Source organism: Sceloporus undulatus, chromosome 3 (assembly GCF_019175285.1).
Source record: "Sceloporus undulatus isolate JIND9_A2432 ecotype Alabama chromosome 3, SceUnd_v1.1, whole genome shotgun sequence".
Taxonomy (NCBI): domain Eukaryota; kingdom Metazoa; phylum Chordata; class Lepidosauria; order Squamata; family Phrynosomatidae; genus Sceloporus; species Sceloporus undulatus.
In genome coordinates, this window is record NC_056524.1 from 8,042,417 (window position 1) to 8,060,122 (window position 17,706).

General features: G+C 41.9%; 1 protein-coding gene across 2 annotated transcripts in view; it reads left to right on the plus strand.

The window, feature by feature from the left end:
* Positions 1-17,706, plus strand: part of USP35 (ubiquitin specific peptidase 35) — a 40,226-nt gene that overhangs the window by 939 nt on the left and 21,581 nt on the right. The window contains exons 1-3 of one of the 2 annotated variants that reach the window (XM_042461137.1): positions 8,218-8,259; positions 12,594-13,293; positions 17,307-17,442. In XM_042461137.1, the coding sequence (XP_042317071.1) occupies positions 12,612-13,293; positions 17,307-17,442 (818 nt within the window). In that variant the 5' untranslated portion in view covers positions 8,218-8,259; positions 12,594-12,611. Of the gene's footprint in view, positions 1-8,217; positions 8,260-12,593; positions 13,294-17,306; positions 17,443-17,706 lie in introns of those variants that run through there. The other variant, XM_042461136.1, reaches the window with a different exon arrangement.

Below are 17,706 nucleotides of genomic sequence, written 5' to 3' on the forward strand. Positions count from 1 at the left end.
ATTAATGGAAGGATTTGTTTCTGAATGGCATTTCTTGCACTAAAAAAGAAAGGGATTGGAAAGAAGCTACTGACGCTGGATGCTGGTGTAACAATGAACAACTGGCAGTAAACCAAGTTAAGATGGTTAAATTCAAAGCATGATTGTTGCTCCCCTAAGAAGGTTTGAAAAATAATAGTAATAGCCATACTTTTAATACGTGTGTGTGTGTGTGTATGAACAATCAATCTAAAAGATCAGTGCTAAAGCTTTAAACCGTGACTTAAGCCAAGCTTATTTAAACCAGCCAAATCAGCTGGTGGGAGGTCAGTCCCACCACCTCTAGTTTTTGGTGGGTCACCTCTGGGTTTTAGTCAGTCACTCTACATCCAGTGATGGAAAATCTGCTTAGGGCTTCCCATTCCTCTTTCTCAGTCCTATTCCCTGCATTGCCACCCCTTTAAACTTCCAATTTTGCCCCATGTGATAATGTCCAGAGACAAATCCACAGAGACAAGGTCTGCCCAATTGCTGTGCCTCCATACAGAGCCTTCATCTAGAGAGCCCCCATAGCTGAGGGCAGTGTACCTTGTGGATATTAACAGCTGGATGTAAGCAATGAGAAAGGGAGATTGCTGCCCTCCTTGTCCTGCTGACAAGCTTTTTAAACATTTAATATTTTTTATTAAAAGCTTTAGAATATATCGGGGGGGGGGGGGAGAAATTAAAAGAAGAAAAGAAAAGAAAGAAAAAAAGAAAAAAAAGAAATTACTTCTGATCTTCCTATTGGTAATTAGATATACTTATAGACTAGTTACTCATATCGACCTCTCTAACAAATTATGGCATATTCTCTTCTTTCAATATCTTATTCTTTCTAATAATCAAACCCAGTATTTCTCCCTTTTTTGTGTGCAAAAAGTCTATAAGAGGTTTCCAGTCCTTGAGAAATGTCAGTAATGAACTTTCTATAACCAAACTAGACAATTTGTCCATTTCTGCCAAATCTGCCAGTTTCAAAAACCATCTCTCCATTGTGGGTACTGTTGAATTCTTCCATCTTTCTGCTTGCAGACTTTCAAAAGGTATGGCCAACCCAGGAATTGCCCCAGTTAAAATGTTGTGGAGATTTGGGGACTGGCCCATCCTTTTCCCTTCCCACCATGTTCCTTGTCCTTTTATCTCCTTCCAGTGTTGTGTAGGGTGACCGAAGCTGTAGTCCAGCTCAACTTGTTAGGGAAAGATTGTTATGTTTTAGGGCGCATCTACACTGTAGAATTAATGCAGTTTGATACCACTTTAACTGCCAGGGCAACATTCTACAGAATCCTGGGATTTGTAGTTTTGTGAAGCAGCAGCACTCTTTAGCATAGTAGGCTAAAGATGTTGTAAAGCTACAAATCCTAGGATTCCATAGGATGGAGCAACAGCGCTTAAAGTGGTGTCAAACTGCATTATTTTTACAGTGTAGGCCAGGGGCACCCTTAATGAATGCACTCTGCCCATGGCTGGTATCACTCTTTCCCCGCTACTTGTCTTCTTTTAAGATGGAGAGATTGAATGCATTATGTTTTGGAGCTTGAGTGCCTTATTTAACTTTATTTTGTTAACTGCGCTGTTTCCCTTGGGCTGCTGAGGTACCAATTGTCTTTATTAAATAACGGTGTGATCAGGTTTTGCAAACCTTGGAAAAGTTCTTTTGGAGAACTAGACCCAAGTAACCAGGGTGCTGACTAGGGAATCCTGGGAGTTGGAGTCCCCCAAATCAACTTTCCAGAGCCCTGCAAGGATTTGGCAAGACAGGTAAGGCAGCTGTAAGGGAGTGTCTGACATGGAAAGATGGAGTATTTTCCCATCATCTAAGAATGCTTTGGCAGGGAAAAATGTTGGTGCCAGACTTATTGACATTCAGAGAGAAAGAATGCAGTGGAGAAAGCAAATAATTAATTAGCTTCTTTCCTATCAAAAAACAGAATTTTCCATTGTCTGTCTCATGGCTTCCCTCTTACCCTCTTATCTGTGTACTTCTGCAACCAAAATTGCATCAGCTGCTGATCCGTCTTAAGGTCAAAGCTGTGTAGTTTTCCCTACAGGCCATCAAGAATGTATGATGCAAGGAACAGATATATTTATGGCACATATACTGGATCACCTTTACTCCAACAGCACATGCCTTCCAAAAGTACACAGATGAAAACAGGGGCATATCTGGCCAAGCAACATCAGAGTATGGTCAACATGGCAAAATATGTTAATGGGGAAGAACACAAATTAAAGACAGGCTGCAGCACTTTGCTTTTGCTTGAGCTTAATGGGACGGTCAAGATGCCATCCTGTCTTCTCCTCTCCCTCCTGCTGAGTTGAGTGTGAACTATTTTTGCACTCTGAACTCAGTTTGCAGCAACTGAATTACTGTAAGCTGAGGATAAAGGGAGAAAGTGGGTGAAGGAGAGTAAAACTGGGACATTTTTAAAAGCACCCGGAAAAGTTGGACAGCAGAGGATTAATTGAAAGCATGCCAGCCAGATCAGGACAGTTGAAGGGTATGAGCACAGAGCAATGAGAGGGTCTTCCCTCTCATACATTTTTCCTTGCAACAACTCTGGGAGGTAATTTATGATGATGGAGTTGACAGACCCAAGGTTAGCCATTGTTGGTGACAAGGGAGATTTGAACCTGAGCCCCTGTCTGCAAGGACCAAATAAACCATTCTTTCCCTTATAGTCTTGGCAGGGAGACTGGATGATGCAGGGACCAGCCCTTGAGTCTGGTGTGAACAATTTGGATGATGTCTGGGCTGTTCAGCACAAAACCTGGAATATACTCCTCTCTTACCACATATTTTAAAAAGTACCCTGTTGCTTCACATCTTCCCTGAAGAGCTGGAGCCCTCCATTCTGATGCAGGGTGGCTGTTTATTTTATTTATGTATTTATTTATTTATTTCATTTGTCTGTTGCCTTTCTCCCAGAAGAGAGGCAAGGCAACTCACAGACAAAAAAAATGTAAAAAACATGACAACAAAATTTAAAACAGTTAAAATAATTTAAAAGCATTATACAATTGCATAAGAATATATAAAAGTTGAAAGACATAACTAAAACACTCATAACTCCATGAATACCACCCTGGTATGATTATGTGTTGAATGCCTGCTTAAATAAAATGTCTTAGCGTGCCATCGAAAGGTAAGCAGGGTGTTCCAAAGGGTGGGAGCAGCTACTGAGAAGGCTCTCTCTCATGTCCTCACCAAGTGAGCCTGAGAGTCTGTTCACATAAGGATCTTGCTGTGTCACCTGGCGCAGTGGCTGCTGCCATGGGTCACTTTGCTTTGAGGTCAGAACAAGGCACCCAGCCATATGATCAAGGCTGAGCATCTCATTCTGATTTCAGAAGTGAGTGGCTTCCCACCACTGGAGCCCCACCAAGTAGCACAGTGGGATGTCTGTGTGAACAGCTGCAGAGCAATAGCAATAGGAAGTACATTTCTATACGGCTTATCAGTGCACTTAAGCACTTCCTAAGCAGTTTACAATGTGTAAGCTAATTGCCCCAGCAAGCTGGGTACTCATTTTAGCGACCTCGGAAGGATGCTTGCCTGTCGAGTCGAGCTTGAGCCCTTGGCTGGTATTGAACTTGCAACCTTGTGGTTTGTGAGTGAGTGGCTGCAGTACGGGCATTTAACCACTAGCCACCAGGGCTCCACCACTGCACCACCAGGGCAGGCAGTACCTATGGGGCCAGAGCAGACAGATGGGAAAAAGCGGTCTGGGTCTGCTCTGGCCAGAAGTGGTTCCAAACCCTGCTGACTGCACAGCCCTCTCCCAACACAGGCCATACTCGCTGGGGCCAATTGGCACTTCCAGGGGCCACATTATCCTGGCTCCTTTTTTCTCCTGTCTAAAGGACTGGGGCATGGCCTCGGCGTGACTTTGGGCCACTTTGGAGGCAGGCATCGTCTAATCAGCATGCCTCCAAAGTGCACAGAAGCCACTTCATTTGGTCCATCTGTTCTGGGCCTGAGTCTTCCCATTCCCAATCTGAGTCATTAATGTGTGCCACACTGGCTTTAGCCAAGTCATTAAGGTTTCCTAGAGCCAGCATGGTGTAGTGTCACACACTCTCTGGCCCTGAAAACCCCATTATAGGGTCTTAGTGTCACCATCAATGAGACCAGCAAGGGGTTTGCTGATGGAGGAGGCTGCATGCTATATCTCTACCTGATGGCATGTTCTGGCCCAGACTCTTTTCAATCATTAGATCCAGGTCAAAGGGGCAGAGGAGAAGGGAAGGTAGATTGCTGGATGGGATCATTGCTTACTCCTGAGGCAGTGAGATTATTTGTCCTCCAGGGAGAATTGTCAAGCATCCAGTTATGTTTGGCACTCCTTTGGAACACCAGAACCGGAGAAACTAGCCCACTAACCTACTAAACAACAAAGCAGAATGAGGCCTATATGTTTTCTCTTGTGTCTTTAACTAAAATGGCAGAGGTTTCACCCTGAGGGAACCTGTAGCTGTTTTGCTTGTGCCTTTTCCAGTTGATGGTTTGAAACTTTTGCTGCCATCCACACATCCCAGTGAAATGTCAGAAATAAACTCTGCTAGAACATAGCCACATAGCCCCAAAAATCCACAACAAACTATATGCTTCTATTTAAAATTTAAGGCCCGAATTTTACTGGTTGTCCATAATAGGCTCACTGACTCAATGACAGTGAGTGTTGATTTACTATTTTTAACAATAAAAAATACCAATTTATTTATTTATTTATTTAATTAGTTAGTTAATTAATTATATCCCACCTTTCTCCCAATATGGAACCCAAAGTGGCTTACAATATACTGTATAATTCAAAACAAAAATAGCTAAAACAATACATATAGTACAAAGGTGTTTTTTTAATTGACAACATCCCCATTAAACAACAGTAATGATTCTAGGGCCCTCATCCACTCAGTTAAAACAATATATAGTATGTACCAAAGTTTCTTTTAAAAAATTAATAACAAATATAAATAAAACTTTAAACTAAAACAATTAAAAAACTAAATCATTCAAAGCATAGTAAAAAAATGAAATAAATGTAGTATACAGGTTGGGTTTCCCTTATCCCAAATGTTTGGGACTAGAACTGCTTTGGATTTTGGATTTTGTTGCATTTTGGAATAGCTGTACATATGTGGCTGGCATCTTTAGAGAATGCTGGCATGGGAGCGAATGGGATATATGTATATTGCCATGCAATTAAAATAAAATCATAGTGCTGTAACTGCGGTGTAATACAGTGGAACCTTGGTATCTGCTGGGGTTTGGTTCCAGCACCCCGAAGGATACCAAAATGCTCTGATATAAAATGGGAAAATCTAGTGTTGTTGTTTTTAACATTTATATTTATTTTTAATATTTTAAATCCATGGATGGCTGAATCTGTGGATAAATGATCTGTGGACATGGAGGGCCGATGGTATAGATTGGCCTCCCATATTAGACTAGTTCCATAGGAACTTTAAGGAGTTATCCAAGGTGCTGAATATGACTTCCTGCACATAAAATCCCATGCACAGAATTTCTGTGCAGAAATAATTTCCTGGAACATTTGGGATATGGAAATAACAGAACCATACAGTGCTGTTGTGACATTCTTCCTGAGTCTTCCCTCTTCCCTCAACCCATAAATGAAACACACTGTGTTCTTTTTAGCTCAGACTAAAACCCAGAGCAGATTCACTGTCCCATTGACCTTATAGAGTCATCAGATTTTTTACAACTATGACCTTTGGAAATGTAACCTTTATGCCCTTCTGGCTTCTATGATCTCTTTTTCTGATCTAGATCTATTGTGATCTATGGTAAAAAGAAAGGGGAAATGTTATGAAGCTTTTTCTCAATGAGAATATGAAATGACTGGAATGAGTTCCCCCCTGCATATTCTGTATTCTGCATATCCATTTGTGGTTATTATTAGATATTCCACCTAAACATTAGGAAGAACTTCCTGACACTAAGAGCTCTTTGACAGTGAAAGACACTGCCTTTGAGAGTGATGGAGTCTCCTTCTTTGGAGGTTTTTAAACAGAAGCTGGAGGGCTTGGATTGTGTATTTCCACATGGCAGAATGAGGTTGGATGGCCCTTGGGGGTCTCTTTCATCTCAAGGTTTCTATGATTAGTGTAGAAGCAGGTTTTTGGAAAACGCAATGACTGTGTCCCTACAATATTTTAAATTATTTTGTGCATGAAAAAAACTTTGTATACACTGAACCATAAAAAAGGAAAGGTGTCACTGTTTAAGCAACCCATGAAAAAGGTTTGGTTTTTGGAATATTTTTCGTTTTTGGAATTCCAGATAAGGGAGACTCAACCTGTATTTTAAAAAACCTCCAGCAAAGCAGAATAGTTCCTGAAGCTGGTTTTCTCCAGGGCCAGAAGTGAACCCATCATAATGACTCACTTGAGCAACTCTATAGTGTACAGTATATGGCTTCCACCATCCTTCTCCTGGATCTTCAGTAACACACTTCTCAACCAGAATGACCAGGCATCCTCCTTTTCCAGGGCATGTCCTTCTGTCCAGGAAGGAATTTCAAAATGTCCTCCATTTTAAGCATGACTAAGAAGCATGAATTTATATATGTATGTGTGTGTATATATAATGCCCTTCATTTTTTAACGTCCTGCATTTTGTAGTGCCTTGTCCTCCTTTGCAGTTAGGACATCTTCTCACCCTGTCCCCATCACCACTCACTTTACATACAGGCAGAGTAGACATGTGTATGCTGGCTCACATTAATCAGCATTCTTTCATATGCAATGTCCAAACCGGGGCCACCATTAAGGATCAAGTTAGATAATTTGGTAGTTTTTGCTTTGCAACAGGGGATGTGGCCACTTTGCTTTGGCCCTACTCACCGCTGGAAAGTAGCCCTTGCAATCATTTCCAAATTGACATTCAGATAAAAAGAACTCCTGTTATAGACTTATAAATCAATGGTCTTCCACCCTTCCTTGCTTTTTGATAGCAATGCAAAAACTTCTGCAGCTTTTCCTAACTTGTGTCGTCTTCTTCAATAATAACTTTTGCCATCTTGGCCACACGCATCTCAGTTTTCGGGGGGGGGGGCATTATGTATATATTTTAACCTGTTGTATGCCGTTTTGATTGTCTGGCAAAAAGTGGGATAGAAATAAAAAATATTTCTTTATTATTTATGAATATTTTGCAATGTTAGCTGGGGTATATGGAGTTGTACTGCTAAATAGCTGCAAGACACCAAGTTCTGCATCGGGAAAGGCTTCCTTCATATTCTCCTCTGTGGCATCCTAGACATCTTTTCAGAGGTCCTGCTCTGAGGGCCCCACAGGTCACTATGGGATTGGCAGTCCAAAGCAGACTTCCCTCCCTGCCAAAGTATGATAAGATTCTAAGGGAACAAATGTGTCTATCCATAATCACAAGTAGTAGATATTCCAGCCAAGAGACATAACATTGCAGCCTGTTACATTGAAATGGAAATCATGCACCATTCCAGAAATGTTTGAACTACAACTTCTAGCATTCTTCTCCATGATCTGTCCTGACTAGGGCTGCTGGAAGTTGCAATCTAGCACTACCTGGAGGACCACATGATCCCCCACTCTGTGCCAAGGCATCCAGCAACTGTGATACATGAAAGAATACAAACACCTCTCATGAAACCATTACAAAGCTTAACAGGACCCTTTGCAAAGTTTAGAGAGGCAACATAGATGTTTGAGCACTGGACTAGGACTCTGGAGACCAAGGTTTGACCCTTCTCAGCCTTGGAAACTCAACTGGGTGACCTTGGGCAAGTCACACTCTCTCAGCTTCAGAAGAAAACAAAGGCAAAACTCCTCTGAATAAATCTTGACAGGACACCTCATTATAGGGTTGCCTTAACCTGGAAAGGACTTGAAGGCACACCACCACCACAATAACAACTGACAGAATCCCCTGCATAGTTATGCTGGCTGTATGTTGTCATTCCCCCAAATTATTTTGTTTAGGCCCTGCAAAAGAGAACAAGGACCCTTCCCAATATGTTAATAGGTTTGGGTATTGCACCCTTGAAATACTGCAGCATCAAATTATTCCTAACTCAGCAATCATCCCCTGAATTAATTGGGAGCTGTGCATGTTGCTCAGCAATGTACAGGATCAAGCCCAGATTATCCAGTGGTTTTAATGAGGCAGAGATACAGTGATGCAATATTTGGCTGACATAGAAGAAGGTGATTTGGAACAGCATGTGAAGGACGGTGAGGTCAAGTATATTTTTCTTTTTGGATTCTATTTATGCTACTACAGGCCTTTGGGGAAATGCAGTGAAGCAGATGAGAGAGTTTCCTCCTCACCACCTGTACTTTATATGGAAAATTGTATATATAAGCAAGAAACCACTCCAAAGTACTTGATTGCACTCGGCTATTTCTTCAAAGAACAGTCAGCTTATAGGTTTAGTTCTGTAAAATGAGCTAGTTCAAACAGGGTTTACTTGCAAAGATGTCAGTGCACAATGCAAAATGGTGCTCTTCCATGGAACTAAAGGCCTTATCTGCCCATCAGTTTTTTTTATTTATCACTATTTATTGTTATTGTGCTTTTAGGTTGGCTCTGACATCACGGTGGCTCTGTGCACGAGAAATCCCCATCCGCTCATCTTCAGTCAGTCGTGCTCAGTTGTTGCAAACTCAGGGCCATGGCTTTCTTAACTGAATCTATCCACCTATAATGTGGTCTTCCTCATTTACTATTGCCTTCCATTTCACCAAGCATTGTTATTTTTCCTAAGGAGTCATGTAGCCTCATATGTGCAAAGTGTAATAGCCTCAGTTTAACCATTTGGCTTCTAGTGAGAGTTTAGGCATGATTTATTCTCAGGTCCATTTATTTTTGGCTTTCCATGCTATCTGCAGAATTCTTCTTGAGAACTGTATTTCAAATGAGTTAATTCTTTTCCTGTCAAGCCTCTACGATCTCTACCTTTCGCAACCATATACAGAAGCTTGCTTCTTTATTTTTGTAGCCTCTGGTACATTACTGGTAGTTACTTTTCTGGACTACAATTCCCAGAATCCCCAGCCACTGGCCATGCTAGCTGGGGGAATTCTGAAAGTTGTCTAAAAAGGGTTGTACTGTATTTTTCCAAGTTCTGCCCTCTTCACTATGGCATTTTATTGCAGATCCTGCTTGAATATAATACAGTGATATAGTACTGCAAATAAGTTTTATTTCTTGCCGATGTGTACAGGATTGCACTACTATTAATGGCACAGGAGCCAATGGAGGAAAAAAATAACCAATGCTAATTCTTGCCCTGGTCTTATTGTTCTGCCCTCCTGGCAGTCTGGTTGAGAAGACTTCAAGTTTCAGATGCACTAAGACATGAATAGGAAGGATAAGGTCAGGGCAGAACGGTGCAGTGAGAAGAGACCTGTCCTCAACATACTGGGGAGCCTTTGGACACTGTGGGGATTTCTGGATTGCAGCCTGACACATAAGCCTAGTTTCTCGATGCTCATTCACACCCGTGAAAGAATAATTTGGTCTTTTGTGCACAGTGTCACCGTCAGCCAAATGAGAGTTCCATTCTGACCTGTTCTAGTGGAAACCCTAGTATTTTCCAGCAACTTTTGCAACTCCTCTTTTTTGTTATTTAACAGAGTTCCTTGTCTAATTGAATTAGAAAAAGCAACAACTTCATTCCAGTTCAGTTTGGCAGGCTAGACTGCAAAATGCTGCATGATGCTGCAGATATATCCTCCTCCTCCTCGTAGGAGTGGCAGCAGAATGCAAAAACAGGAAAGTTCAGACTTCACTGTGTAGAAACTGGAAAAGGCATAGGTTGGAAACATTACTTTGGGAGAATACAACTCCCATGGTAACTTCTATGCAGCTTTGGATCCTAGTTGTAGCACAGAGGTGATCTGTGAAAAGCAAGGGGGCTGCAAGAGGCCCCTAAGAGACCTTGTAGGGCTGTACCTGCTTCCCTCTTTAAAAAAAGACCCCAAATATCTCTAGGGAGTATGGGGGCATTTCCACTATGTCTTGGGTTTTAAAAGAGGACTCTCCTGGCCTAAATTGTCCGGGGACGATGACGACATAAAATGTGGTGGAAATATACTGCACATCCCCTAGCGGACATTTTGGAGCATTTGGGGTAAAACAATTTGTTTTTGACCCATAGGCAGAGTAGCCAATGCCCTCCTTTTCTAGGACATACCTCTACATTTCAACCTTCTGTCCAGGAGGAATTACAAAATGTCCTCCATTCTGAGCATGACTAAGAAGCTTATTAACAGTGCATTTGCTGTTCCCCTTTGAGAAATGTCTACTTAGGGCAGTGGTTCCCAACCTGTGGATCGGGACCCCTTTAGGGGTCGAATGACCCTTTCATGGGGGTCGCCTAAGACCATTGGAAAACACCTATTTAATTACAGTTATGAAGTAGCAACAAAAATAATTTCATGGGTTTGGGTCACCACAACATGAGGAACTGTATTAAAGGGACGCAGCATTAGGAAGGTTGGCAACCACTGACTTAGAGGATAAGATGAATCCTTCTAAAGGTCTTTTTTTCCTAAGAGCAGCAGAAGACAAGAGTTGCCCAGAGCTCAAGGTGCATTTGTAACTTGGTGCAGCAAACATGTTAGGCAATGGATTGCTTGAGTACCAATGCAAATGTTGAAAGAGTTTCCCCCCTTAATTTCAGCACAATGGACAAATGAACGGAATAATTTAAATGTTGATTCAGCCATGGGTTTGTTGTTAGTAAAATACAGTTTTAAGCCTTGGTCTTGCTCAGAGTTCTATAAGTGTATTGTAAGCCAACAAGGCATTAATACTGAAGATGAAAAATATGGTTGAGTCCCTAACAAAATGCAGTATATGTAGTAGCTGTAAATAAACCATATTAAATGAATTTATATTTATAATAGTGTTTTAGCTTTTATTTTGCAATGACCTGCATTTATCTTCAATGTCCTACATTTTGAGGTGCATTGTCCTCCTTTGTGATTGTGACATCCGGACACCCTGCTCAGGGGGGCACAGGGCCTCCAAATGTACTCTGGGAAGGCCTAAATGTACATGTACGTGCCGCCATGTAGTAGGGCCCCAATAATAGCTCTAATGGATCCCATCGAAGTATCCACCTTGAATCCCATTTGGGAGAAAGGCAGGATATAAATCCTATAAATAATTAAGTTGGACTGATGTCATCTCTGTAGTGTTTTTGGATTAGGGTTGCCAAATCAGGGCTATCCCAGGCCCTAATATTTCAGGGCCAAAATCTGAGACTTAGGGACTTCTGATATCACAAAACATTGGCCCTAGTGATGTCAAAAGGGTGGCATCACAAGGAATGGCTGCTGGTGATGTCATTAAACAGGATACAATAAGCATCAGCTAACTTTGCTCAGAGTTTGCCATTCAAATAAAAAACCCATATAATAAATGAGAAAAATAGATATGCAGAGACATTTGAAGACAGTTCTTTTACTCTGCGATTCCTCCACCTTGCCTATGGACCAGAGAAGAGGAGCCAGGTTCTGAACTCTGGGAAATGTAATGATGGGTGCATCTATACTGTAGAAATAATGCAGTTTGACACCACTTCCATTGCCACGGCTCCTTCCCACAGAATCCTGGGATTTGTAGTTTTGGGAGGCACCAGCACTCTTTGGCCAATAAGGCTAAATAAAGCCCTTGTAAAACTACAGATTCTATGGGATGGAGCTACAGCAGTTCAAGTGCAGTTCAAATAACTGCATTATTTCTACAGTGTAGATGCACCCTAAGTGTTGCAGGAGGAGATGCTGTAGCTAAGACCAGGGTGAACTGGCACCCTTCTTTACCAAGATATGTCCTACATTTCAGCTTCCTATCTAGGAGGAATTCCAAAATGTCCTCCATTTTGAGTATGACTAAGAGCCATAACAGATGGCTCTAAAGGGGTGGCTTCATGCCGCCCCTTTGAGCGCCAGATTGGGGCCATGGCAACCACACGCAGCAGCCCAGATCGAGCTATTTCTTGGCTCAAAAAGAGGTGGCAAAATGCTGCTCCTTTTTGAGTTGGCAAAGGGCACCCTTTCCGCCAATGCTGTGGCTTTGTGGTGCTTGGTTGGCGTCTAAACGGCATGCCTCTGGAGCGCCATTCAGTCAACCCACATGTGAGCAGGTAGGTGGCTTCCGGGCAGTGTTGGGACATGCGTCATGCATACGCCATGCCCCCATGCCACTCGCAAGGCGTCTCTTAGTGCCAGTCTGTACTGACCCTAAAATGCATGAATTAATATTTATGTTAGTGTTTTTAGCTTTTATTTTGTAATGTCCTACTTTTTTCTTGAATGTTTTGCAGTATCTTGCCCTCCTTTGTAGTTGGGACATCTGGTTCCGTGGGTAAGACCAACAACCAGGAAATGACACAAATACATGCAATGCCCAAACAGGAAGACATTAAAAGTAGTAAGAACTGAATATAGGCATGCTTAGTTTGCTACCTATAACAGCAATAATGTGTAAGGCTAACCTTGAAAGTTGATGGGGAAATGGCTAGTGAACTGAACTTCTTCCTTTTTTCATCCACTTCCAGCACCCTCAAAAGGTCAAGATGGACAAAATCCTTGAAGCCATCATGATGTCGTCTTACCCCGACCACATGAAACAAGGTTTAGTGCGGCGTGTCATCGAGGCTTCAAAACAGTCCATGGACAGTGAACAATGTTGGGTGATGCTTGAGCTCTCTACTAAACTCTTCCTCGTAGGCGATACCAAGTTCAAGAGGTCAGTCGGCAAAGATGTTCTGGAAGTTTATGGCCTTTACCACCGGGAAGTCTTTGAGGAGTTCTTCAATGTCCGTTTCCTCTTAAGCCTCCTCCAGGAGGGCTATGGACCTCTTGGCAAAACAAGCCTCTATGTGTTTGATTATATCCACCTTGGGTTGGCCTTTGTTTTGGATAGCCCATCAGCTAATGATATTTTCAGCTTGCTGAGAACCGAAGTTCTCCGAAAGGTCTGCGAGAGGCCGGGCCTCAAGCAGTGTGTGAAAATCAGCAAACTCTTAATTCAGTATCCTCAGTGTATTCCCACAGGCAAACGGCAAGCTCTTTTCTGCCAGCAGCTCATCCGATGCATTGGGCAATTCCGAACCACATCGGGAAGAGAAGAGGCCATTGTGGACTTCCTAGACCATGTGATCAAAGTTGGCCTTTTGCTGCAGAAAATATGGAAGACACAGGTGTCCTCAATTCTCCCCTCCTTGAAAGAACTCTTCGCAATCATTTCATCATCTGGTAAGGTGAAATGCAATTTTACTACTGTTGCTAGCAAAAATTTCCATAATCATGATAGGTCTTGTACGTAATGTATATACTCATGTATAAGTCTACAAAAGTCGGTTAAAAAATTGACCCCAAAAACCTGAGTCGACTTATCTTCAGTACTGTATTTTAACGCGCATATATATATATATATATGGTGAAAGGCAAGAGTTTAATCTGCCCCGGATGCACTGACCTCCTTCTACTGTCTCAGCCATCCAGCCTTTAGTATGTGCACAAATAGTTATGCCTGTTGGTATTTTGTAAATTCTTTTGCATTGTTTTCCTTTATTTCGTCCTTTACATCCTTAATTACACGGGCCTAAATTTTACACTCGACTTATCCACAGGCCATATCAAAATCCATAATTTTGGCCCCCAAACATGCCCACGACTTATATATGAGGTCGACTTATAGTCGAGTATGTACAGTATGTTTGAGAGGGTGCTATAACTATGAGGGGTTATTGGTGAGTTGTTGTTGTGTGCTTTCAAGTCATTTCTGACTTGTGGTGACCCTAAGACAAACTTATCATGGGGTTCTCCTGGCAAGATGTGTTCAGAGAAGGTTTGCTATTGCCTTTCCCTGAGGCTGAGAGCATATGACTTCTTCAAGGTCACCCAGTGGTTTTCAATGAGGAAACGAACCCTGTTCTCCATAATCATAGTCCAACACTCAAACCACTATGGCACGCTGGCTCTCTTTGGTGTATATAGCCTGTACATTTGTGCTCTCTCTTTCTATGAAGATTGTAGTGTAATAACATCAGAAACCCACAAAAGAGGAACACCTATATTCTGCTAACCAAAATGCACAAAATATATGATGCAAGCTGTTGAAGAACCACTGACTTTTTCATCAGGCAAAGCTGTTAAGCGTCATACAGGAGAAAGAAAAATATGACACTGTTAGGCCTACATTTAGTGAAGATGTTGATGTTGTTATCAGTTAAGATGGTATGGAGGCAGAGGCCATTCAGAATAAAGCATCCTTTGCTGTATAGGCAACACAGCTATTGTGAAGTTGAAGGCTTTCACGGCTGGCATCTATGGTTTTTTTGTGGGTTTTTTGGGCTATGCGGCCATATTCTAGAAGATTTTCTTCCTGAAGTTTTGCCAGCATCTGTGGCTGGCATCTTCAGAGAATGCTTTGCCTGGAAAAAGTTCGGTGTATATATACTGTGTGAGCCTGGTAATGCAGGAGTGATTTGCATGTGTATTGTTCTGTGATGATGGCCGGCCTCAGACTGGGAGGCTAATGCAAAAAAAGGATTACCAAAGGATTACCTTTTACCATACAGCAAAGGAGTCACAGTCAGAATAGGCAAAGTGGTGAGGAAGCATAACCTGCAAATGGTTTACAAACCAACAAAGAAAATCCAGAAAATGCTGTGCTCAGCCAAGGACCAGAGAGACCCTCTCACAGCCGCAGGAGTTTACCGCATACCATGCAGCTGCAGACAAGTCTGCATAGGGACCACCAAATGCAGTGTGCAAACCAGAATCAAGGAACACGAGAGACACTGCAGACTGGGCCAGCCAGAAAAATCAACAGTAGCAGAACATGCCACAAACCATCCTAGGCATAAAATACTGTTTGAAAACACTGAAATTCTGGACCATGCCAACCACTACCATGTCAGGATGCACAGGGAAGCCATTGAGATCCACAAACAACTGGATAATTTCAACCGGGAAGAAGAAACCCTTAAAGTGAACAAAATTTGGCTACCAGTCCTGAAGAATAGCAAAATAAGGACTCAGCAAATGCAAATGGGAAACCATTCAGAGTCAGGGGCTTTCCCAGCAGATAACTGATCACCAATTAGCAGACATTAATCCTCTTTTGCATTAGTCTCCCAGGCTGAGGCCAGCCATCAGCACAGAACAATACACATGCAAATCACTCCTACATTTCCAGGCTCACACAGTATATATACACCCAATTTTTCCAGGCAAAGCATTCTCTGGAGATGCCAGCCACAGATGCTGGCGAAACGTCAGCAAGAAACTTTTCTGGAACATGGCCACATAGCCCGAAAAACCCACAAAAAACCAACACAGCTATTCCTGGATATGAATAGCCATATGCAATAGGAAAGGTATTGTTTGCTGAAGTTGCTAGTATTAAATTATTATTAAAATATTTCTGTCCTACCCTATATCAAAAGATCCCAGGGTGGTGTACAAATGATACCAATACACATATTTTGTTGTTGCTGCTGTTGTGTGCCATCAAGTCATTTCTGACTTATGGTGACCTTAAGGTGAACCAATCACAGGGTTTTCTTAGCAGAATTCAGAGGGTGTTTTGCTCTTGCCGTCCTTTGAGGCTGAGAGAGCATGACTTGCCCAAGGTCACCTAGCAAGTTTCCATGGCTGCCCAGGGATTCGAATTGTAGTCTCACAGTGTCTTAATCCAGCACTCAAACCACTACGACACGCTGGCTCTCACAAACAGATTAAAATAATGTAAATAACATATATATAGACTAAAAACATATTAAACACAATTAACAAGTTAAAACAGGTTTAAAAGCCTAAAACAGTGAAAAGCTATCTGCATTAGATTTATGAGATAAATCAGTGAGGTCCAAAGGCTGTTCAGCAGACATGCCTTTACTTGGCACCTATGTGAAACCAGTGTTTGTGCTGATAAGGCCTCTTGGAGAAGGTATTCCACAATTTGGGTACCATGGCTGAGAAGAACCTCTGCTAGACAGCATGGTGTAGTGGTTTGAATGTTGGACTATGAATCTGGAGACCAGGGTTCGATTCCCACTGCAGCCACAAAACCCACTGGGTGACATAGGGCACTTCACACTTTCTCAGCCTCAGGGGAAGGCAGTGGCAAACCGCCTCTGTACAAATCTTGCCAAGAAAACCCCATGAATTATATCTTGGGGTCAAAATAAAAAATGACTTGGAGACACACAACACACACACACAAATGTTCTCACACAGTGCACTGACCTCACTGCCCAAAGTGTACACCCTTAATGCTCCCTTGGTGTAAAGATAAAGTTTCAGATGTCTAGGTTTCACAGTCTTGAGGCCATGGTGGAGATAAGCATGTACAGACATATTTTCTCTTTTATTACTGGAGATTAATTTATTCTGGCCTTCTTTCCCTCTTCCCTTTCTCTGGTGTCTTCTGTTTATGTGCTTTTGATCAATTAATTCCTTTCTTTATGATCCTGCACAGGTGGAAAGGTGGGTTAAAATATTTCCTTAAGTTAATAAAATAATGAAACCACACAATACAAAATCTTACTTGCTGGTTCTAATATGGACTCTACATGGGACTACCCTTGTGCTTTGTTCAGAAACTTCAATTAGTGCAGAACATGGCAGCCAGGTTGGTTTCTGGTAAAGCCAGAAGTGATCACATAACACCTATTTTAAAATCACTTTACTGGCAGCCCATTAGTTTTCGGGTGCAGTACAAGGTGTCGGTTATGACCTTTAAAGCCCTAAATGGCTTGGGTCCAACCTATCTTCAGGACTGCCTCCTTCCGTATAATCCACCCTGTGCACTCAGGTCCTCTGGGAGGAATTTATTGCAGCCTATGAAAACTAGAGGCCCCAGAGGCCTCTAGTTTTCAGCAACCGCTCCCAGATTACGGAATGACCTGCCGGAGGAGAACCATCACATTACCACCTTAAACAGCTTTGAAAAAGCTGTTAAGATGGATCTCTTCCGGCAGGCCTTTCCCAAATAGATGACTGACCACAGGAAATCAGAACCCGTTATCCCTCTGAATTTGCTAGCCACTGTTTAATTTGTTTATTTTAAGTTATGTTTTAAACTGTGAGTTGTTTAATTGTTATTTTAGGGGGGTGGGATATTGGGATATGGGATTGTGCTGTTTTAAAGCTTGTAAGCCACACCAGTTGTCTCAGACAGAGGGGTAGGATATAAATAAATAAAAAATTATTGTTATTTTTATTGTTTTCCGCCTGCTTGTGCCTAAATGGTCTTACAGAAGATCAAGATCCACCATCTATTGCCTTAGCCAGTGTGGTCCAGTATGTTCCCCTGGAACTCATGGATGGGATCCTAAGAAACCTCACCAATGATGACAGCATAACAGATGTTCAGATGATGATGGCAATTGGCAGGTAAGAGATAACCACTAAGAATATGGAGTGGTGAGAACTTTGATTGTATTTTTTTAAAAAGGAACATTCCAAAATTCACAACTTCCTTTATAAATTACAGTATATACCATGTATAAGTCTAGAAATTTTAGTCAAAACATTGACTTCAAAAATCTGAGTCAGCTTATCCATGAGCCAATATAAGTACTGTAATTTAACTCTTATGAAAAAGGAATTATCCCCTAGTGGAAGGCAAGAGTATAATCTGATCCCCCTCTACTCTCT